The sequence below is a fragment of the Anopheles gambiae genome, chromosome X (assembly GCF_943734735.2).
Source record: "Anopheles gambiae chromosome X, idAnoGambNW_F1_1, whole genome shotgun sequence".
NCBI classification, from domain to species: Eukaryota; Metazoa; Arthropoda; class Insecta; order Diptera; family Culicidae; genus Anopheles; species Anopheles gambiae.
Genome location: NC_064600.1, coordinates 7,979,236 through 8,000,436, shown reverse-complemented (window position 1 = coordinate 8,000,436; position 21,201 = coordinate 7,979,236). Strand labels below are relative to the sequence as shown.

Here is a 21,201-nt window from a genome sequence, read left to right as displayed (position 1 = left end):
ATATAAGCTTCGCCAGTATTGATCGCCAAGTCATACGTTTTTTTTCTCGGCACCATCTTTTAGTCACAGGGTCAATCGTGGAACTATGTTGTTGGTGTTGCACAAGAAGGCTTTTGTTAGAGAAATTATGAATTTTTCAAAATACGCTTGTAGTGTCGTCGATTTTATTACTATAGTTTACTTGCGCGCGGTGTGGTCGTCCGATGTCTTCTGCCGGCTCTCGATCTGCTTCGCCTTGCCGTGTGCTCGATGTTTCCCTCTCATTCGTCTCTCTATCGGGTGCAGATAGTCGGCTCTCGCTGTACCTCACAGCTCTCATAACTCACAACCACACAGCGCTGTGTAACGTTTCCCTGTAACATCAATGCTCAAGATCTGGTAGGTCTATCTTACAGATAGTTAAGCATATTTAGCTGCAACGGAGAAGCACTTTCCCTACGTTCGATGGTTCCATCGTAGATGCAAACCGATTGAATACAGAAGCTTTGCAGGTATCTCAAGATGTTCCCAACGGGGTTTTGTGGGTAATAAAAGCTAGCCAAGAAAACCAATATCTGTGATATACGTTTGCCAAAAGGTAACTGGCTAGTGATTCACGCAGCTGGAATTAATATTTTTCAGAAACTCCTCGTTTTTTTTACTAGCTTGCGCTAACCATTTCCTTAACAACTAACAAGCCGCATCAACACACACGCCCACTGCTCAGAAGTTTCGCGTCAGCGGATGCTCGAAGTAGTAGCGCTTCTCGCGGAACAGATTGCGCGCGATCACGTTGTAATCGTCGTCGCTCGTAATGTACGGACCCTTCTCGAGCTCGAGCGCCAGCAGCCGGACGCGCTCGCTGCCCTCCCGGCAGAACATGTTCGCGAGGTGCACGTCCTGGGCGGCATGCCGCAACCCGATGCAGTAGGAGCGGGAGGCCCGCGAAGCGCACGCCACCATCGCGTACAGCTGCGTCGCGATGGTCGCGAGCCGGCCCAGCTCCAGGTGCCGCTCGATCACCTCGACCCCGTGGCGGGACAGGACGCACTCGGTCGCGAGCCGGAGCCGCACCACCGACTGCTCGATCCAGTGGGCGGCCGGTTCGAGCGACGGGTGAAAGTATTGCTGCAGGTCGGCGAACTTTTTCGGATGCTCGATCGAAGTCTTGTCAAACAGCCGAGACAGCACGTGGGACGGGTTCATGGCTGGGTTGCGATCCTTCTTGATCGTTTCGTGCGTGTGCATCTGTGGGATGGGGAAAATGGGGAAAACCAAAGGTTAGCAACGTTGGCACCAGTGCTACAAAATGTCATGAGCATCACGAGATTTTCACCAACGAAAACAATGAACATATCCGTAGTAGCTTGAAGCTCATTGCTGATACTCAATGAAAGTGCGTCATGACATACGAGTGCTTGAGCCAACTACGCTACTTTGACTCACAAGCTAAGCTTAATGTCATTACTAGCATATTCATGACTTTTTCTGGCTGTGAACAGTGCTGCCAAATGCCACTGGTTTCAGTCACCAACACTCATGACTAAAATGAAGTTCAAGTCAACACAACTGTAATGATCAGATGTCAGACTAAAACTTTTTGAGTGACACTTGGTTTAGCACCCAACTTTTGATCACTCTGATCATCATAGTAGAGCTCGGTACGCTGTTAGCTTCAACCATTACATTATGTTAGCTTCAACCGGAATTTGTCATGACTATGTCAGTGACATTTTGCAGAACTGATCACATTGAAAAAAAAGTCATGACATCGTGACTGACCAAAAGTTGGTTCCACACAATATGTCACCAAGCATATATTGGTCACACCAATCGTGTTGAGTATCATCTCTGATGATCACAATTGACGCTGACATGGAATTTGTTTCAGTCAGATTTTGATATTGACATTGACAGTGACATTTTGCAGCACTGGTTGGCAGCAACTGCATGTGAGCGGGCCACTCACCCCGGCATACTGGAGCCCGGTCAGGGCGATGAAGAGGTTGACCGAATCGATCGACTCGTCGCCGATGAACAGCTTTAGCGCATCGTCAAACAGTGCCTGGAATGGTCGCTCGCCGCTCAGTGCCTGTGGGCCGAGCAGCTGCAGCGGCAGCGTGGCAAGGCTCAGCAGGCTGCCCGTCGTGAACACCTTCGTGATGGCGGCCTCCATCTCCACGTCCTGGCCTTCGTAATCGTCCATCAGGCTGGCGGTGGTGTAGATTAAGCTTTCCGCCGCGTAGATCACGCTGGCCATGCGGGCCAGCTGTTCGCGCACGAGCTCCAGATCCCTGTTGGATGGTAGGCAAAAATTAGCAATTTTCAGCAGCTACAACTAGAAGAAAGTGAATCCACAATTACATCATATCGCCAGTAGCCGCTTTCGAGTGGATGGCAAACTCGGTGAGCCCGTTGAGCACCTTCTTGAGCAGCGCGACCCGCACCACGCTCGACTGCACGCGCACGGCGGACAGAAACTTGGACAGCACGGTGCCGCCCTCGTTCTCCGTGCCGACCAGTGCCGACTCGGGCACCTCCACCCGGTTCAGGTGCACCGTGACGCGGGCCAGCCCACCGGTACCGAGCGGCGCCTCCGCTATCTTGACGCCGGGCGCCCGCGCATCGACCAGGAAGGCGGCAATCGTGCCGTCCTCCTTGTTCAGCTTCTCCATCCGCTTGGTGGAGGCGACCACGAGCAGCAGGTCCGGGTCGGCCGGGCCGGTGCGCAGGAACACCTTCGTGCCGGACAGCGTCCACCGGCCGCCGGTAAAGTCCAGCGACGCCACCGTGCTGAACATGGTGTCCCGGGAGCTGCTCAGCTCGTAGAGCCCCGCGGCTGCGACCGTCTCGCCCGCGCACAGCTTGGCCAGATACTGTTCCTGCGCCTCGGGCGTACCGTGCTGGGCCAGCAGCTTCACGATCGCATTGTGCTCGAGCGCACCCATCGCGACGGTCCGCTCACCGGCCACCAGCTCCTGCACGTACGCGAACTCCGTCTCGGTGAACTGCTTCCCTCCGTACGCGAGCGGCCCCTGCAGACCGGCCAGCCGGATCGAGTCCGGTCCGGCCGGTGCCTGCAGCGCCCGCTCCAGCTCCTCCCGGTGCCGGTTCAGCCGGGCCTGCTCGTCCCGATTTAGCGACTCGGGAAAGGTGAGCAGTTCCGTGTCGACCGTGCCGAGAAACATCGACTTCATGAACGGTTTCCGCTTGGGCGCCTGTACGTGTGCCGGTTTGGACAGATCGTTCACTGCGCTTGCAACCTCCTCGGAACTGGCCGGCGGCTCCGATCGCGACGCAACGGTTGTGTGTGCCCGGTAGAGGCAGGATCGGGCCCAGGACCGGCACGCCACCGTCCGCAGCAGCATCGTGCTAGTGTGTGTGGGCGTGCGGTCGAAAAATCGAAGCAACGAATTTAAGGAACAAAAACAACCGCACTTTATTCGCACTGGAGCATCCTTCCTTTTGGGAAAGCAGATGTTTTTGCTGTTTTCGTAACAATGCCACTCGCGGTCCGTTTGACGTTTTGTCGTGCGAAGGAAAACAATCCGCCCGCGTTTACAGGGTGACCAGATTAAAATGTTCTAAATTTGAAAGTTCTTTCAGCCAATTGTCCTGATTTGACACATGAATTATAAAAATCTATTTAATTTTGGTATTGATCGAATGTTAAATACCATTTCAAAAGGTTTAAGACTGTTAAATTCAGTCAGAATCATGTCAAATCATTAATTTGGTGGAATGGTATGGTGGCAGTTTATGATAAAACTAATGATCTATTTGAAGCGAGTTAAAAGCTTGAATTTTACTCGAAAATAAGCAGAATACGAAAAGAAGAAGAAGAAGAGAAACGTCATTCTTCATTCAAAATGTGTGGAATACTCGGTTATGCTGGTTGTCAAATCTCATAAAATAAAAACATGGTAAAGTCTAAAATAAATCAAAATAAAATACTAACAGCTTGTTGAAAATTACAATTTATGCACCAAAAAATCGGAAATGAAAAGTTGAGAGGCTACGAAAATTTTCAGGTACCAATGAATCAAAAGTTATTGCAGTTTTAAATTGAAAATATACCCGGTTATCCTGTTGCTAACTAAAAGGTGGACCGTGCATCTCGGGGACCGCCTGTACAGATACATTTTGGTGCTCCCACCGAAAACCGCCAACATAATCTGGCCACACTGTACGTTTGACAGTTTAGCGTCGGTGCGCACGGGAAGTAGGAATAATGGGAGGGAAATTGATTTTGATTTTTGTGGCAAACCGTTTCTGGCAAAGAATGTTATTTGTCAAGTTAAAAACTAACTTTTTTACATAATTTTTCATGCGAAAGTAACAAAATACACGACATTGGCACTGTTGAAATGTCACTTTACGGTGGGCGCCATGTGAACAAACCCGACCAGTTGTCACCTATTGACAGCTCGGCATTTTGTTTTGGTTTTGTTGTTGTTGTTGTTGTCGTTGGAAAACCAAATTAGAAAACAGCCGAACCTTTGGGGGGCAAACATTGTAAGTTTACTGCAAATGACGAAAATTCTGCAACGGAAATAAGTTATTATTTGTTTTCTATAAATTCTTTGCTGCAGCTGCTTCTATGCTATTCGAGGAAGCTCCCCCTTCCTAGGCAACGACAACAACAACAACAACAGCAACATCACAGGAGGTCGATCGGACTGGGAGCCAATTTGGAACAATTTTTGGCACAAAACCAGCATCTCGCTCGCGTAAGAGTCGAAGAAAAGTCTTCCTGAGTTGGCCGTGTAGTAATTTTGTTCAGCTACCCCCAAGCGTGTGTGTGTATTTTATCGTCTTTTTTTCTTCTCCCGCAGGCAAGCACCAGCGACAAAAACAACCGGTTGAAAATCATCCTCCTCCAGCGAGCCGCAGCAAACGAACGGGCACTGAAATGGCCTGGCGATCGAAGGGCTCGACACAGGCGGAACTGATCCGGCTGATGCAGGGTAAGTTTGATGGGGACTGTACGCCTCGGAGACGTAACCGCACACATGCAAACGCCCCCATTTCTCCTTTTCTTTTTTTTTGTAGAGTTTAACGTGATCAAGACAGAAGCGGTAGCGCAGACAATGATAGCGACCGATCGGAAGTACTACGTGCCGGCGAACGTGCCCCAGTACCAGGACGAGCCGCAGCGAATCGGGCACGGTGCCACCATCAGTGCGCCCCACATGGTATGGTTTTTAAGTAACACTTCTGTGAGGTGTTTCTTTTTTTATTTTCTTTTTTTAAATATCTCTCTTAATGAGTAAAAAAAAAATCTAGATCAGAATCGGTTTACATTGAGCGTTTGTTGGAATGGAATCGCTTGATTTAAACCTATTGCCAGGTTAAGTGTGGTATTATTGTCATTTCTCTGGCTCTACCACTCGGAGAAGTTAAGACGTCCAGTGGTTCTTGCTATTACAGACTACTGCAATCTACCTTTGCATTTTGGATCTACAATAGACTACATATGTGGTGTTCAAGTGTTGTTGTACATATTATTTTAACTTTATACTTTAATATTCCTACCACAACAAATTTTCAATTGTGATGTATCTTTTTTTTTGGAAAATAAGTGTAGTATGAAATGGTCAATAGTGACACAACAAACATTTCCTAGACACAAACCGATAAAAGATCTTTCTTAAAACGATCTATTTGGGAAATATTAAAGAAACACTTTCTTGACTCTTTCTTACGTGAATTGAACTTTATCTATCGATAAGTGGACTCTACGCCTCACTTTTTGAACAGAGTCATTTAAAATACAATAATATCTCGATCGAATTATTAAAAATAAAACTTTCCATGCGGCTTTCGCCAGCAAAATTTGGTGACAATGTAAAAATCATGCATTTTTTTAGCTCATAAAATTCAAACCAGAATTTATTTAACTGCGTAATTGATGTCTACAACATCTTTTAGTTGTAAATTTACATTGACCTTAGTTGAGTTAAAATCATATTGGATAACCGCCCGTAATCGCTTTTCAAAGCCATTGCAAGTCGCACGCACAAATTCGTTGAAACCTTAGGGGTCCTGTTGGAATCAAATGTCTTCCCAAACATTAATATTATGATAAAACTTTCCCTATTTCATGCCAATTACATGACGTAAACGAGTTTTTCTGTATAACACGTATTCCACTGTATTGTTGAGCTAACAGAACGTTTTAAAAACCATCATCAGAGGCGGATTTATCTATCTCAGGAACCTAAGCGGGGGATGTAAATGGAGCCCATAGTTTCCTTAAAAATCTCCAAATATTACACTGTTCGTCTTTTTGATGAATATCTTTTTACTAATACCAAATAAATAATCCTGAATTCGTGAGGGATTAATTTTCTTCTATGTACCTTACATTAAATAGAAGAAGAACAACCGGTAAAGTTGTCTTTCATCTGAAAAAGCAGATTTGGAATGCCTAACAAAGTATCGAACTTTACTCATTTGTACTTTTGTATAAGTAAAGAAGAGTTCACAATGTATTTGTATGAGAGATCTCATGTACATGAGAGGTGAAAGTCACTACACAAAGCTTATGTGATTTCCTTTTTCACAAATTGCCTTAAAAATTGCCTGAATTCCAATTGTCCGACAATGACTATCCTGTACTCGCGTATTTGTAGACCTGTCGTCCTTGCAATCGAGACCAACGACGAAGTTCTTATATATAACGAACTAGAGCTGTCGGTCGACAGATTTTCAACTTGAGACACCGATCCTCCGCAAGTCTGCCTCGACCTGGTCAACCTACCGTACTCGCTGGGCCCCTCTCCTCTGGGTGCCTGTTGGGTTCCCTTTCGATGACCTCCTTGGCTGGATAGCTAACAGGCCTCCTCGCTATATGCCCCAGCCATCTCAGTCTCCCGAGGAGCGAGGATGCGCCTCTGAATTTCCAAGGATGTGTCAGAGTCACATGTGACTTGGGATCCAAGCTTCACCTCCTCCAGTGTGTCATCATCCATGGTGATACAGGGCAAGGTATCTGGGGTGTTATCCCTAGACCCTATTCCCTGCATGTACATTGTCTTTGACGTGTTGATCTGGAGTCCAATCAGTCATGAGAGATTTTATTGCTAATATGGAAAAGTCCGAAAGTATGTCAAGTTTATCAAGGCCTTCAAAAATTATCTTCAAAGTTCGTAACAACTTTTGATTGCTATAAACGATATCAACACATTCGACACATTTATTTGTAAGAATGTACTAATTGGAGGAAGATTTAGTTTTCTGCTCATGTGTGCATTCATGATGACGATGGTCAACGCATCTGTCAGTCACCGTTTAGAGATTCGTTTTACATTGCGATTTTCTCGCCGTGAAGATAATGATCCAAACTTCCAAACCCTAAAAATAGCATTAAATTAGAGAACATATTTCGTACGACAACAGACAGCGGAAGCTATTAGCAGTGTGCTTTGTTAATAATTGGAAACTGTAATTTAATATTTGGAACTGTGTACTAATGATACGGCCAACCAGGCCGTCCTTACGAGAAATAAAAAAAAATCATATCTCCGTTAGTGAAAAAACTACTACAATCAAACACATTCTCCATTTCCCGGGCTAGCACGCGTACGCACTGGAGCTGCTGCAATCGTACCTGAAGCCGAACAGCAAGGTGCTGGACGTCGGTTCCGGTTCGGGCTACCTGACCGCCTGCTTCGCCCGCTTCATACACCGGGACCCGGCGGCGACCGGGTACGCGGTCGGCATCGAGCACCATCCGCAGCTGGTGACGCTCGGCCGCCACAACATCGGCCAGGACGACCAATCGCTGATCGATACGGGCAAAATTGTTCTCATCGGTAACGTGCCGTTGCTTACGCATCTAAGTGCAAAGCAGTTCACCATTGCTTACCGTTCAATTTCACTCTCCGTCTCCTTGCAGAGGGTGACGGACGGCGGGGCTGCAAGGACCACGCACCGTACGATTGCATACATGTCGGGGCGGCCGCGCCGGAAATACCGCAAGAGGTAATAAACGGCCGAACCCAAGCAGGGGCCGGAGGACAACGTTCCACGCCAAACTAAAAACCAATGCTTCTCCACATTCCAGCTCGTCGAGCAGCTGAAGCCCGGCGGCCGCATGATCATACCGGTCGGCCCGGAGGGAGGCAACCAGCGCCTGGTGCAGATCGACAAAACGTCCGACGGCGAGATCCAGAACACGAAGCTGATGGACGTGATGTACGTGCCGCTCACCGATCTGCGCAAATGATGCCGCTGCAGCGTGCGCACCTGTGGCCACGCACTGGCCCGACTGCTACCCCTGCTGATACTGCTCTATCTCGGCTACACGATCGTAAGGACGTACGTGCTTTGAAACTGAAAAAAGGAAAAACTAAACATAATCTTTCTAACAAAAAATCCCTTTCGTTCGGCTGTGGATCACACACACACACACACCCCAATACTGAGCAGCTGCGGTGAGCAGTGCTCGAAATAAATTCTGTTGCGTGTGTTACCTTTCTGAAACGCACGGTCTCTGCGTGCCGCTCTTTATTGTTTTCGCGTTTACATAGCGTTTGGTTTGGTTTGTTTTTTTTTCTTTCTCCATTTTTTTTTTAATTTTTATCAAATTAAATCATTACGTGAGGAGAAGGAGAGCCGTAATAGTAGTAGCAGTAGTGGTAATAGTAGTAGTAATAGTACTGTGGGCCCTACCGTCACCGCCAACCCCCTTTTGCCCATTTGGGATGCCGGGCTTTTCCGCCGGGGTTAGCGGGAGGGGGGACAGGCGGTCGCGCCTGGAAACCTACAATCCATACAAAGAGGATGTACACATTTAGCTTTAGCCTTTAGTGCCGGCGGCAAAGAGGGGTGGAAGGGTACAAAGAGAAGCTCTGGTACCACCGCAACAATTACTTTACCAGCAGTAAGTTATCTTTACAGGGTTTTCCAGGAGTTCTCCTTGCTGTGGGTCGATTTATTGACTCCTTCTTCCGTGAAATGAACCTAATGTAATGGGAATTGGTGTATATAGCACCCTTGTGGAACAACTCCAATAGGAATTTCCAAGGAGGCTGTCCAATAAGGGTGCCATAGAGTCCAAATTCCATCATATGAAGGTTCACTGCTTACAAAAAAGAGTCAAGGAAGGGTCCCACAACTATGAGAACCCCCGGAAAACACTGCAATATCCATTCCCAGTATTGTTTTGCTGTTGCTGCTTTTTTTCTTCTCCTGTTAGTTAATTTTTTATTTTTTATTTCCATTAGCCCCCTGCTCCCTGCGAAACTGTCGCATATCCCCGAAAATCCCGAAAATTGACAAAAATCGATTACCATTTTTTTTTGTTGATTGTTTCTAAACTGTACCGCGCGAATGGGATGGGGCGAAACGGATTGGCGGGGCCAAGTTTGCGCGTCCGCCCATTTACTGCAGCAGCGGTTTAGGTTTAGGTGTGTATGATTAATTCCTGTTTCTTTTCTTTTTTTTTGTTGTTGTTTGCACTCCCAAAACTTCAATCATTACGATATGTGTTTTTTTTTTGTTTGCATTTTCCTTTCTAGTTTTGTAGTTTGGTTGTTGCAAAAATGATTTTCCCTTTTGCGTCCGTTGCACTTTCTCCTCTTTATTCATTTCTTTTTTTTTTTCAATCTTTATAATTGTTTTTTTGTGCTTCTTTCCGTAGCCCTCATCCTGCTAAGGCCAATCTAATTAGTAGTGTTAGTATTCCTTTTGCTCAATTCAACCATAGTTCTAATCCATATAATTATCCTCCCCCTCTAGCCCTACTACTCGAAACGCTTTCTGGCTTCTCTTTTTCTTTTTCTTTTTTTTTTAATTAACGGACGCGTCCCAAACCGCATTTTTGTTTTTTTTTTGCTGCAAATGCCGTTTTTTACCGTGTAATTTACTTCCGGGAGGGGCTTGTTTGTCCCAACGTAATGTTATGTCTAGTGCTACCGCGCGACCTATGCATATTTAACGTTTAAATGGCTAATGCGAGCTAGCCTTGGGAGCCGGTGCGCTGTTTTCCTGTAAACAAACACGACAACAACAACAAAAGACACGCAAAAATGTTCCGAGTTGGATTTTTGGGTAGATGGGCGGATGGGTCCAATAGCAAATCGCGCCATCGAAAGCAATTAAGCAGAGCGTCTGTGTGAGCTCGTCCTCGTTACGGGTTTTTGTTTTTTTTTTTCTTCTGGTTGGCCCCCTGGTCTCCTGTCTGTGCGTGTACTTTCTGATTTTGTTCCACTTTTTGTTCCTAAACTTTATTCAATTCCAAAAACAGAAAACTAAAAATCTCCCCCGAAATAAATAAAAAACAAACAAAAAAATAAATAACAACCAAAGCCCCCAGCTTTTCGTGTACAATAGATATGTTTAAATTATTTTATTACAACTGTTGTTTTTTTAATTCCTTGCATGTATGTGTGTGTGTGACTGTTTGTTTGTCTTTTCGTGTTCGTGGGCGGTTATACATGGTTGTGGTTGGTTAATGGATGAATGAATTCATTGTACGCGGCTATTTACACAATTGACACTTGTCTAGTTAAAAAAAAAAGATACGAAATACTTTGCGCTGCCTTTTCCTTAGCTCGTCCACTACACGCTCTGCTGTATCGTCTAACAAAATTAAGGGTTGAAGGTGTGAGATGGGGAGGAAGGGAGGGAGGGAGGATGGGGAAGATTACTAGTGATTGTTTACTCCCCTCGGGGTCCGGGGTCCGTTGGTGGGGTGTACGAGAAAAAAGCTTTTGGAAATTATTTCCCCGCAAGCAGGGCCTATTTTTTCTCCCTTTATTTTCCCCCTAGCACCCCGTGGTAGGACGCAGTCCTGGCTGGACTATAGGCTGTAGCGAATGTCTGAGCTCCTACCTCGACCCCGGTTTGTCGTTTGAGTGTCATTTTACAAACGAAAAATTAAAAAAAAAATGGATTAGAGATTCATTTTAGCCTTATTCTGTTTGTGGGAGGGAACGGGGGGGGGGGGGGGCAAATAACGACGAAAAAAAGTAATTTGTTGTTAATATAAGTATGTATGTATGTATGTATGCATGCATGTATGTATGTTTGTATATATTACACGAGAGGCTCGATTATTCGTTTAAAAACGTTTGAGTATTCAATTCTAATTTACATGACAAGAATTCGCTTTGATTTTAATTACCATATTTGTTTTATGTTGTATATGTGTGTGTGTGAGAGAGTGTGTGTGTGTTGATCGTTTGTTAAATAGGAGGGGATGACAGAGAGAGGGGGGGGGGAAGGGAAGGGCGAAGGGAAGGCAACTGTAGCTCGTCGTCTGGCCGGGCCTGGGTGTGCCCTAAGCGAATTTGCTGCCTTTTTCTGTCCCGCCCGCTACACAAATCCCGACGGCTTGTGAACCACCTAGAGATGGTTGCCCCTGTTAAGCTAAGCCCTAAGTGTTCTTTATGTGTGTGTGTGTGTGTTGTCTTCTTTTTGTTTGTTGTTGTTGCCTTCCGTTCTTCGCTTTACTTTGTCTAGTCTGTTTGCCTAGATGCTACCACAAGGTAGACACGACGAAGAAGAAAGACGCTGGAAAAGAAAAACGCTGCCCGATCGTTTTCAAGAGAATGTAAAACAAGAGCGTGATGTGTGGTGTGAGTGTGTGTGTGTGTGTGAGCGCCGCTGCGTGCCCTTTTCGCGCACGTGCGTCCACTCCCGGTCATTTTGTGTTTTTTGTTTCGATATCGTTTCATTGTCGCGTGCTGCTCGCGTGCTTGGGATGAGGGTAAGTGGAGGTGAGGGAGAATGGCGTTCCTGGCTGTAGTACGAAAGGGAATGGTTGCCGTGGTTTGCTCTGTTTTACCTGTTGTTGTGGGTTTTTTTTTCTGTCGCTAGCAAATGCTCAAACCCCAATGGACCCAAAAGGATTTTGTATGTACAGTGTTTGTACGCAAGTTCCACCTACTTGGCCGCCGTCAATTGAGATTCAATGGTAGATGGGGGTGGGGGGGGGGGGGGGAGGATGGTGCGAGCATACTTATGGCAATTCGTGGCAATTCAATAAATACTAGACGCTCGTCCCGGCCGTTCCCCACCGCCCAAGCCTTTCGTTTCAGGTGGCTTTTGCAAAGCGCAACCAACGAACATCCGAATTTCTTTAGCTGCCTAGCGCATTTCAGAGATTCAGTACGGAGCGTTTCGGGGATGGCGGCTTTGCGCTTTGCTCCTTTGCTTCCCCCTGGCCAGTTGGTCCAGTTGCAAATGCTGCTGCTCAGGCTGCTTTTCAGGCACAACGCGGGTGCTGTGTCACGGGGACTTTCTCTCCCGCTGTCCGTCGTTTCGGTGCCTCGGTTTTGCTTCGATGAAAGGGAGGAGCGGGAGTGGAAGTGAAGGAAGGGAGAGGGGGGGGGCGATTTGTGTGATTTGAGCGTGGTCTTCTCTTGAGTTCTCTCTCTTCGCTAGACTAGGTCTAAAGCACAACGTCGGGCAGAGCGTGTGCCCTGGCCTAGTCTCTTAACGATGCGTCGTGTACAATTTTCCTTTCCTTGTAGTAGATCTCCTCCGACTCCTTGTCGCACAGCAGCAGGACGACCGCACCGAACAGGAAGATGGCCGCACCCCAGCCGACACCGTACGCCCAGCCGAACTCCCACACCAGTCGGTTGGCTGTGTGGCGCGCGGTTGGTTGTAGCATGGATATGAAATGAGAGGGGGGGGGGGGGGAACACAATAGAGTTAGTTACGTTTCGATACTGTGGAAGATAAATTACTGCACAATAGATATGAATTTAAAGAACTGGACTCTTGAAACAGTCACGGAAAGATTTTGCAACAAGCAATCCTGACGCCATTTTTTATGAAAAGATTGGGTGGTATGATTGTCGACACATAGTACGAATAGGTAGACAGGGTTTTGAGTCAAATAATGGAATAGTTCAATCGGTTAACGGAATGTTTCAAAACGGTAGTGTAGCCGTGCAAGTTCCTATATAATTTGCCTCAATTTAATTAGCAACTTCAAACTCCTAAAGATACGGCAATTGAAAAGCTTACGTCATCAGAATCTGGTTCGAAGGACCAAAATGCGTACGGTCACGTTTAATTGTAGGTTCAGCATCAGTTTCCGGAATCGATTTCGGAATCGGCTCCGAAATTGGTTCAGGAATCGGATTAGGTTTTAGAATTGGTTCCGGAATCGGAATCGACTCCGGAATCGCAATCAACAACGAAATCAGAAACGGCTTCGAAATCGGAGTCAGTTTCGGCATCTCCATAAGAATAGGCGTTTGGGTCCAATGACGCTACGTATTGATAGCCGCAAAGAATCCAAATTTACTTATAACGATCTATTCTCATGCAAATCCAGGACCGATTTCGCTCCTAAAACTTCTAATTTCAAATCAAGAACTGATTCGCATTGCGGAGCTAATTCCTAGAGTCAATTCTGGAGTCAATTTTGATTCCGTTTCCGGAACAAATTGCGATTTCCAGGTCGATTCTGATTCCGAAGCTGATTCTGATTCCAGAGCCGATTCCGATTCGGGATCCGATTCCGAACTCGGAGTCAACTGGGGAATCGGATCTGGAATCGGCTCCGGAATCGGCTTCGGAATTTGAATCGGAATCAGCTCCGGAATCAGAATCGGCTCTGAAATCAGAATCGGCTTCGGAATCGGAATCAGTTTCGGCATCTCCAAGGGAATATGTATTTGGGTCCAATGATGCTAGGAACGTATTGATAGCCGCAAAGAATCCTAATTTACTTATTAACGATCTATTCTCATGCAAATCCAGGACTGATTTCGCTCCTAAAACTTCTTATTTCAAATCAAGAACTGATTCTCATTCCGACGCTAACTCCAATTCTAGAGTCAATTCTGATTCCGTTTCCGGAACAAATTGCGATTCTAATTCCAGAGCCAATTCCGATTCCGGAACCGATTCCGAACTCGGAGTCAACAGCGGAATCGGAATCGGCTTCGATCGGAAATGGAATAGGAATCTGGTAGGTCCTCCACCACGACACTGTATCGCCTCAATTGAGCTCTTACAAGCTGCGGAACTTAGCAACTTTACAGCTCCGTTCCACGATGTACACCTACCAATATTCAGCTCGGCAGCGAAGCAAATCGGGTACAGAATGACGGCGACCAGCAGCGAGATGACTGAAATCGAGAGCGAGCCAAAAAAGAAACAATCAATTTACAATGCGGTTTGAGCCAGCAAAAAAAAAAAAAACATTGTGGGAACAGGGCGACTCTTACGGGCAACCATCATGATCAGCACGGCCACACGGTAGAACTTGTACTTGAGGTTGTGATCCTGCGTGCGCAGCCCCAGCCCGGTCAGGAAGGTGGCCAGCGCATCGGTAACGAGCGTGATGATGCAGAGCGCCGCCGTCGCCTTGATGTAGGCTGCAAGTAGATAGCAAGCAACACAGCCAAGTCAAAGAGGATCGTGAGCAAAACTGGGACGCGATTCGCAACATTCCAAACGCAACGTACCGACATCGCGGCTCGGATAGCAGCCGGCCGGATCCTGCAGGTTGAACGGTAGCGGCAGCTCGTACCCCTCCTCGATGCAGTGCACAAACAGGCCCTGGCGCCAGCTCTCCGCCATCAGCCAGTCGGTGGAGGTGAGGGCCAGTATCATGAGAATGATGACAATTACGCCACAGATGAACGCAATGACCTAAAACGACGATAAATCAAATGCAAATTAAAAACAATGTTTCTCTCTCTGTCTCTCTCTCTCTCTCTCTCTCCGTTGTTTCTCCACGCTGCTCACCTTCAGTGGTCGCGTGATGGTGACGGTTTCGATTGTTGTCGTTGGTGCCATTTTGTCCGGCGAAGGTCCACGTTTGGTACTGTTCGGTTTGCCCCAAAGCAGCGTTTGCAAGGAAGAGGCAGAGAATTAGTAAAATGTAGCGTAAGCAAATTCTTTGCACCTTGCCACTCAACGCAACAAACAGGCCCGGGGTAGACTTTTAGTACGCAAACTCACCTGCGCGCAAAAAGAGTAGCGTGTAGGGGTTAAAGAGAAGCTTAAGCTGCGGGCGGGAAACGTACTGTCCGCTGTTGCGGTGTTTGGCTGGCGGCTGCCTTCTTGCACTTCTGCCGAACCGGCTCGCTAGGGAAGCGCATGCACACACACACCCACACCCGCTCACTCACTCAGGCGAGGTCAGAGCAGTCCGTCCGGTGGCACGGATCGTGTCAGCAACAGTAGCAGCAGCAGCAGCAGCAGCGGCAGGCCAGCAGTAACGGAGCGGGACGGCAAGAGCGTCAGAGAAGCATTAAAAAGCGCGAACGGTGGTTGTCCCAGCGGCACGCCACGCTCACGGAGCTGCTCGTCGGCGTTGTCGTACGCAGCAGCACGGTGGTCGCCGGTGCATCTAAACCGTTCCACTACGGTGGATGGGCGGCGGCGGCGTCCAGTCGTCGCCTCTGCGGTCGCGAGCGCGGAGCAGAAGGTTAAGGGCAGACACAGGCACACACAGCGGCGGCACACCGTTCCGAGTTGCCGGACTGTGAGCAGTTGGGTGCGTCGCTGCACGAGGAAGCGCTTGGCGTGTGGATGAGGATGGCGATGAATACGGCGTTGCCGGTGCTGGTATTGAACACTGATTAGTTCACCACCGTTTCCCTCATTCACTCACTCTCACTGCACCTGGTATGCATCAGCTGGTGCCGGAAAAAGGGTTTTTGCTTGTGTGAGTTTGTATGAGTTTATGAATGTTTGATGGCCAAGCGGGACGAGCCGGGACGACGCGTAATTAGTTCACATACACACACACGCAAACACGAACGGACCTGGATGAAGAGGTGTGATTAGTGATTAGTATTATTAAAGCAACTGCCCGTTTCCTCTCTCTATTGAAGTATTGTTCGCAGTATTTAGTTTGTCGTTACTGCACACTATTTTCCTTAAAACGAAAAACAATGATTAATCATCTTCCGGTCGCACCGATCGACAGTGAACCTTGCTGCCAATACCGCTGGCTTGGCGTGAGAAGTAGTTAGCCCGTCGTATTTACATTTTAAGCATTCGCAACGCAGACTGATTTAGTAAATGGTCGAGAGTAGAAATTAGATACATTTTGGATGAATTATTAACATTTTCACAATCTAAATTGTTGGGAAATTGAATTTCCTTTTTTGTTACAATCAGAATTATGTTCTGTACAAGCCATATTCTGATTGAAATTTAATAACATATAGCAACAAGAAGCCAAAAATTTACGTTCATTTGCACACGAGCTGTAACCCCGGCTCCGACCATAGTTAGAACGATGTTGTTAGATCTGGACGATGTTTTATCAAGTCTTCATTTTATGATTGTGTTCTTTTTTTTATTATTCAGGAGGAACGGTTCTTCTAAGGCTATCAAAAACGTTACTTCAGAACGAAACGGCCCAATTACGGAACGCTCCAAAGACTTTTCGCTAAATCTACTGCGAAGTCAAGCGCAAATTAACAAAGTTGGGTTGAGCTGATTTGACACATCACTAGTTAGGAGCGTAATGATTATAAAAAAAAAGATACTTTCTGTTGAATTTAAAGATGTTTTAAAACGGAAACGATTGTACCTCGTCGCGAAACTAGACTTACGCCTCCACGATTTGCGTCCATAGTAGTGGTGGGAGCTCGGAACTCGCACCTACCCGATTCCGATTCCGTGTTCGAAATCAATTTCGGAGCCGATTCCGGCGCTGAGTCAGGAGTTGACTCCCGAGCCGATTCCGGAGTCGGAATCAGCTCCGGAATCGGAATCGACCTTCTTCTTCTTCTTTTTGGTTTAACGTCCTACGCGGACATGCCGGCCTATACAGGCTTTCGAGACATAATTAATTACCACACAACCGTATAACAATCAAATCCTTGCTACGGGGAGACGGTCCATTCTAGGCTTGAACCCATGACGGGCATTTTATTGAGTCGTACGAGTTGACGACTGTACCACGGGATAGCCCCATAATCAACCCGGAATCCGGAATCAAGACTGAGAATCGTAATTTGCCCCGCTAACGGAATCAGAATTGACTCCAGAATTGACTCCAGGAATTAACTCCGGAATGAGAATCAGATATTGTGTTGAAATAAGAAGTTTCAGAAGCGAAATTAGTCCTGGATTCGTCAACAGATTTGATCGTTTACAGGTAAATTTGGATTCTTTGCTGCTATCAATACGTAGCGTCATTGGTCCCAAATACATACTCTCTTGGAGATGCCGAAACTGATTCCGATTCCGAAGCCGATTCTGATTTCGGAGTCTATTCTGATTTCGGAGCCGATTCTGATTCCGGAGCTGATTTCGGAGCCAATCCCAGATACCATTCCGCAGTTGAATCTGGGAAATAGGTTCCGGAATCGGAATCGTCTCTGGAATCAGAATCGACCTGGGGGTCGCAATTTGCACCAGAAACGGAATCAGAATTAACTCCAGAACGGGACTTAGGTCCGGAATGAGAATCAGTTATTGAATTTAAATTAGAAGTTTCAGTAGCAATCTCAACTGACATTTTCGAGTTCTAAAATTGGGTTTTCGAGCTATTTCCCTTCAACTGGCGCCTTAAATTTCCCTTAAACTGCAACAGTTTAAGGGACTTTTAGAACAAGCCGTTTAATATCGACCAAGATGCGGCTTTTGCGTTGCTTCTCTGTCCTTTAGGAAATAACGTTTGCAATCCTTATCATTGGCGGTATAGTAATTTTATACACACGCACGAAGGTCATACATGATGAATCTCCGTGAAAATGAATCATCATAAGTAAATTTGAATTCTTTGCGGCTATCAATACGTAGCATCATTGGACCCAAATGCCTATTCTTTTCGAGATGCCAAAATCGATTCTGATTTTGGAGCCGAATTCAATTCCGATTCCAGAACCGATTCCGATTCCGGAACCAATTCCGGTCCCGACTCTGATTCCGGTGCCGATTCCAATTCCGATTCCGGAGCCGATTCTGGGACCAATTCCGGTGCCGACTGCGATTCCGGTATCGAAAACTTCATTTTTTTCCCATCACTAGTCAATAGCGTATTCCCGGGGACAACCTGTATAGTCTGTTCCGAGTTCCCTTCATTCAGGACTTGTGCTTAACGCGCTTGTGATATCAAGGGCGAAGGTTGCCTTAAGCGTGATGACGTTCCGTAAACAACTGATGCCGTTGTCCTGTCAATTGCTGCGGTTGCGTTAAATGTTGCTACGCTTGCGATAACAAGTAAAAAAAACCCTGTAACATGCGTTCGATAAGATCAGTTGATCGTAATGCCATTATTCTCCAATTAAAAGTCTTCAAACGTGCTACTTTAAAGACAGTTCTATCTTCTCCAAACAAGGATATTGAAACTATGTGGCTTAGCACACTGATACTAAAGCATTCTTTAGACATGTTGCTTGAGGATTATTGTGCCGTTCAATACCCCCCATCGACGCGAATCATCATCCTCATCAACAGCAATTTGCGTAATTATCGCCGTTCCAACGTGTTCGCCTAGTTTGAAGTGCGTGCAGCACAATCCACAATGTGCCTCTCCTCCGTACATTTGCGTAATTGGGCCAAGGGCTTCAGCTTAATGCTTGCGCTGACGCTCTTCCCGCCTGCAATGCAGCAACAGCTCGTGCCTGTTTAACTGCGAAAGGGTTTACCGCTTCCAAAAAAAAAAGAAAATAAAAAAAAATCATTCAACCCAAATAGTGTACACTTTCGTCAGTGCGCGACCTTTCGAACACACGCTTTTATTTCTCGTGTTTCCGCGCGGGATGCGTAAGTTTGATGCGCGCGCGCGCGCTCACGGATCAAAACCATGCCCGAGGCTGGTTTTTCTATTTATACCCAATCTTTGAGGCGTTAATTTGTCGGTTCGGTAGCGGCGATAGACGGCCTCGCGGGTCGCTAATCTGCCGATTGCCTTGTTGGTTGGTTTTTTTTTACTGTGCCCAACTGCCGATGTACGGTTGCCGAAGGAGTGTTTTTTTGTTATAGGTTTTCTAAGGTTGATTTGAACGTGAAGCAGAGGCTTGGTTTTAATCCAGCGCTTGTTACGATGCATGTGGGTAATGTTGTTAACGGTCGTGTGGTTGTGAAAACAAAAAAAAACAATAACAAACAACACACACACACAAACACATGGCTTTCTTTGTCCAACAACATTGCCCTTTTTGGAATGAATCTGAACAAAAACACAATCACACACACACGCGAGCAAGAGAGCACACCACATCATGCAGCGCTGGAGGCGGGCGGGATTGGCCCGTTCGCGGTTTACCTTTCCTTGAAATAGTCCAACGTTACCGACTCCGTATCGAACTCGCTGTAGTCCGGCAGGGAATCGCCATCGATTGATTGCACACTGGTCAGCCCGAACTCCTTCTGATAGTAATTATCATTCCGGGCGGTGTAGTTTTGCGACATCTTGGTAGCTGGTAGCTTCTGGTTTGCGCCCCTTCACTTTCGGCCACGCAAAGCAAAACTTTCACGCACACACACACACACACAGACACACGAATTATTTGATTGTTGACGACGATGACGACGACGGCGGCGAGACACACGAGACTGCGACCGCTTTCCCTTTTCTCCGCGGGGAAAGAAAACTCCACACACGGCCCCGCTGTACAGGGCGCGCAAGAATGACTAAGACTGTGTGTGCGTATATGAGTATGTGTGTGTGTGGGTGAGACCTTTTTTTAACTTCTTCTGCTGTCTTGTTGCGTAGAAACACTCGGGGTGGAGCGACGCTTCTATAAATAAATGTTCTTCTATTTTGTCCTTTAATGGAGTTGGGTTATAAATACTAAATCTGTATACCTCGCCAACCACACATACACACACACACACGCAACTCTCGTTTTTCGACACCTTCGGCACCAACACTGTGCGCCCCGAAAACGCCACCAACAACAAAAAACCTAAATGGCCAGAAGGGTGGAAAAGAACCAGCTAGATAGGATGGGAGGAGCGAATAAAACAACAACAACAACAACTACTACAAAGCAACAACACCCCACCCCCGCCCGTGAGCGATACGATACGTTCGGGAATACGGGGCAGGACACACGCAAAAAAAAAAACGCACCACGACCACAAAACACAACTAGGCACGGTTTCTTCACAACGCTTCCTCACTCAGCAGGACTGTACCGTGCGCGGACCTGGACCGTTCCGGGTTTACTCTCGATTGCACCAGACGGGCACCAAAATGCACTTTCTTTACCGTACCTGGGGAGTTAGTTTTTCTTTTTTTATTGTTTCTTCTTCGCCAGAGCGATCTTTCCAACAAGGAGACTCTTGTGACTTTATAAATACGACCAAGCAGAATTCGGACAAAACACTTTCCCCGTACAACGATGGCGAGGGTTTTTGACGTTCGTATATTGCTGCATCTCGCTCATTTGCTCTACCGGTCCTGTACTTGCCTGTAATGCTCGTTTCGAAGTAAGAGTGACCAGAAATACTGATTTATCTGTACAGTAGAACGTCGATTATCCAGGGGCGGGTTAACCGGTGGGCGGCTTAACCGTGCGCATAAATGTGACAGCTGTTCGAACGTACGGCGAACATTTGCAGCGATAGTCGAATGGGCAACCAGTTTTTTGTGCAGCTCTGTAGTGTCTAGTAGTGTTTTCGAAATTCAGTTTTGTTCATGAATAGTTGTTAAACCTAGTTATTGTTAGTTAAAAAAAAGATATTGTTAAAAATAATGTTCTACTAACGGTTAATCGATTGATTCAAGGTGAATTAATCATAAAAATAGTGGATTTTATAATTTTGATATGAATTTGACATTTCTTGGACCATTATCCGTGCAAATCGATTAACCGGCAACCGTCCGGTCCCGAGCTGCCCGGATAATCGATGTTCTACTGTACTTATACCGATTCACAGATGGGCTCTCTATAACTAACGATTTTTCATTTATCTCTTCCGAAAATCACAGATTTTCTCATAATACTAACCGAGTAGTTATAGAGCCATTCCCCAAATGATTTAATCCAGTAAACTTCATATGAATATATGAAAATCACCAGCGACTAGAACCAGAAGCTCAACAGTGAGAACCAAGGACTGTGTAGGAACGAGGTAAAATATTATCCAAAATCGGTTTGACCATCTTGGATGCCATTTGACAGTGGAGAGCACTTGAAAGTCCCATATAAAATTATTACAGGCCTTCCGATAAAATCGTATCCGATACAGCATAGACACGGCCCTGAATACTTAAATCTAATGTAAACCACCCAAATAGCCAAAATTGCTTAAGCAGCTAATGCAGAGCCGATGGCA

At 46.4% G+C, this 21,201-nt stretch overlaps 3 protein-coding genes across 11 annotated transcripts; 1 reads left to right on the top strand and 2 right to left on the bottom strand.

Moving 5' to 3' along the window:
• Positions 1–607: 607 nt before the first annotated feature.
• Positions 608–3,549, bottom strand: LOC1271781 (complex I assembly factor ACAD9, mitochondrial). Its single transcript, XM_310635.5, has 3 exons — positions 2,344–3,549; positions 1,949–2,273; positions 608–1,227 (listed from the first exon to the last, which is right to left on the bottom strand). The coding sequence occupies exons 1-3, from the start codon at positions 3,345–3,347 to the stop codon at positions 703–705; spliced, it is 1,854 nt and encodes a 617-aa protein (XP_310635.5). The 5' UTR covers positions 3,348–3,549; the 3' UTR covers positions 608–702.
• Positions 3,550–4,353: 804 nt separating this feature from the next.
• On the top strand, positions 4,354–8,466 carry LOC1271782 (protein-L-isoaspartate(D-aspartate) O-methyltransferase). Of its 3 annotated transcripts, none has more exons than XM_310636.5 (7): positions 4,354–4,494; positions 4,572–4,709; positions 4,815–4,946; positions 5,032–5,174; positions 7,559–7,796; positions 7,880–7,965; positions 8,048–8,466. In XM_310636.5, the coding sequence occupies exons 3-7, from the start codon at positions 4,892–4,894 to the stop codon at positions 8,207–8,209; spliced, it is 684 nt and encodes a 227-aa protein (XP_310636.3). In that variant the 5' UTR covers positions 4,354–4,494; positions 4,572–4,709; positions 4,815–4,891; the 3' UTR covers positions 8,210–8,466. The 3 variants fall into 3 exon arrangements, with proteins under 3 accessions (XP_310636.3, XP_061515662.1, XP_003437000.2); XM_061659678.1 differs by having other exon boundaries at positions 4,358–4,494; positions 4,572–4,745; XM_003436952.2 differs by having other exon boundaries at positions 4,358–4,494; positions 4,572–4,748.
• LOC1271783 (transmembrane protein 47) lies at positions 8,453–20,334 on the bottom strand. 7 transcript variants are annotated; one of them, XM_310637.5, is made up of 7 exons: positions 20,137–20,334; positions 14,914–15,722; positions 14,698–14,776; positions 14,415–14,601; positions 14,175–14,324; positions 14,013–14,075; positions 8,453–12,576 (listed from the first exon to the last, which is right to left on the bottom strand). In XM_310637.5, exons 3-7 carry the CDS (start codon positions 14,746–14,748, stop codon positions 12,416–12,418), a joined length of 612 nt encoding a protein of 203 aa, XP_310637.2. In that variant the 5' UTR covers positions 14,749–14,776; positions 14,914–15,722; positions 20,137–20,334; the 3' UTR covers positions 8,453–12,415. The 7 variants fall into 7 exon arrangements, with proteins under 7 accessions (XP_310637.2, XP_061515609.1, XP_061515587.1 ...); XM_061659625.1 differs by having other exon boundaries at positions 14,914–15,593; positions 20,137–20,269; XM_061659603.1 differs by lacking the exon at positions 14,914–15,722 and adding an exon at positions 19,184–19,857 and having other exon boundaries at positions 20,137–20,267.
• Positions 20,335–21,201: the final 867 nt, after the last annotated feature.

Excerpts from the sequence above, each read along its gene's own strand:
- LOC1271781 (XM_310635.5), bottom strand. The coding sequence starts at position 3,347 with ATGCTGCTGCGGACGGTGGCGTGCCGGTCCTGGGCCCGATCCTGCCTC. Across the intron at positions 2,274-2,343 it reads GCGGCTACTGGCGATATGAT|GGATCTGGAGCTCGTGCGCG; the intron begins GTAATTGTGGAT and ends ACCATCCAACAG. Across the intron at positions 1,228-1,948 it reads CCGGGCTCCAGTATGCCGGG|ATGCACACGCACGAAACGAT; the intron begins GTGAGTGGCCCG and ends CCCATCCCACAG.
- LOC1271782 (XM_310636.5), top strand. The coding sequence starts at position 4,892 with ATGGCCTGGCGATCGAAGGGCTCGACACAGGCGGAACTGATCCGGCTG. Across the intron at positions 7,797-7,879 it reads GGGCAAAATTGTTCTCATCG|AGGGTGACGGACGGCGGGGC; the intron begins GTAACGTGCCGT and ends GTCTCCTTGCAG. Across the intron at positions 7,966-8,047 it reads CGCCGGAAATACCGCAAGAG|CTCGTCGAGCAGCTGAAGCC; the intron begins GTAATAAACGGC and ends TCCACATTCCAG.
- LOC1271783 (XM_061659603.1), bottom strand. The coding sequence starts at position 19,329 with ATGTCGCAAAACTACACCGCCCGGAATGATAATTACTATCAGAAGGAG. Across the intron at positions 14,777-19,183 it reads TTGGACTATTTCAAGGAAAG|TACCAAACGTGGACCTTCGC; the intron begins GTAAACCGCGAA and ends CAAACCGAACAG. Across the intron at positions 14,602-14,697 it reads CCATCACGCGACCACTGAAG|GTCATTGCGTTCATCTGTGG; the intron begins GTGAGCAGCGTG and ends TCGTCGTTTTAG.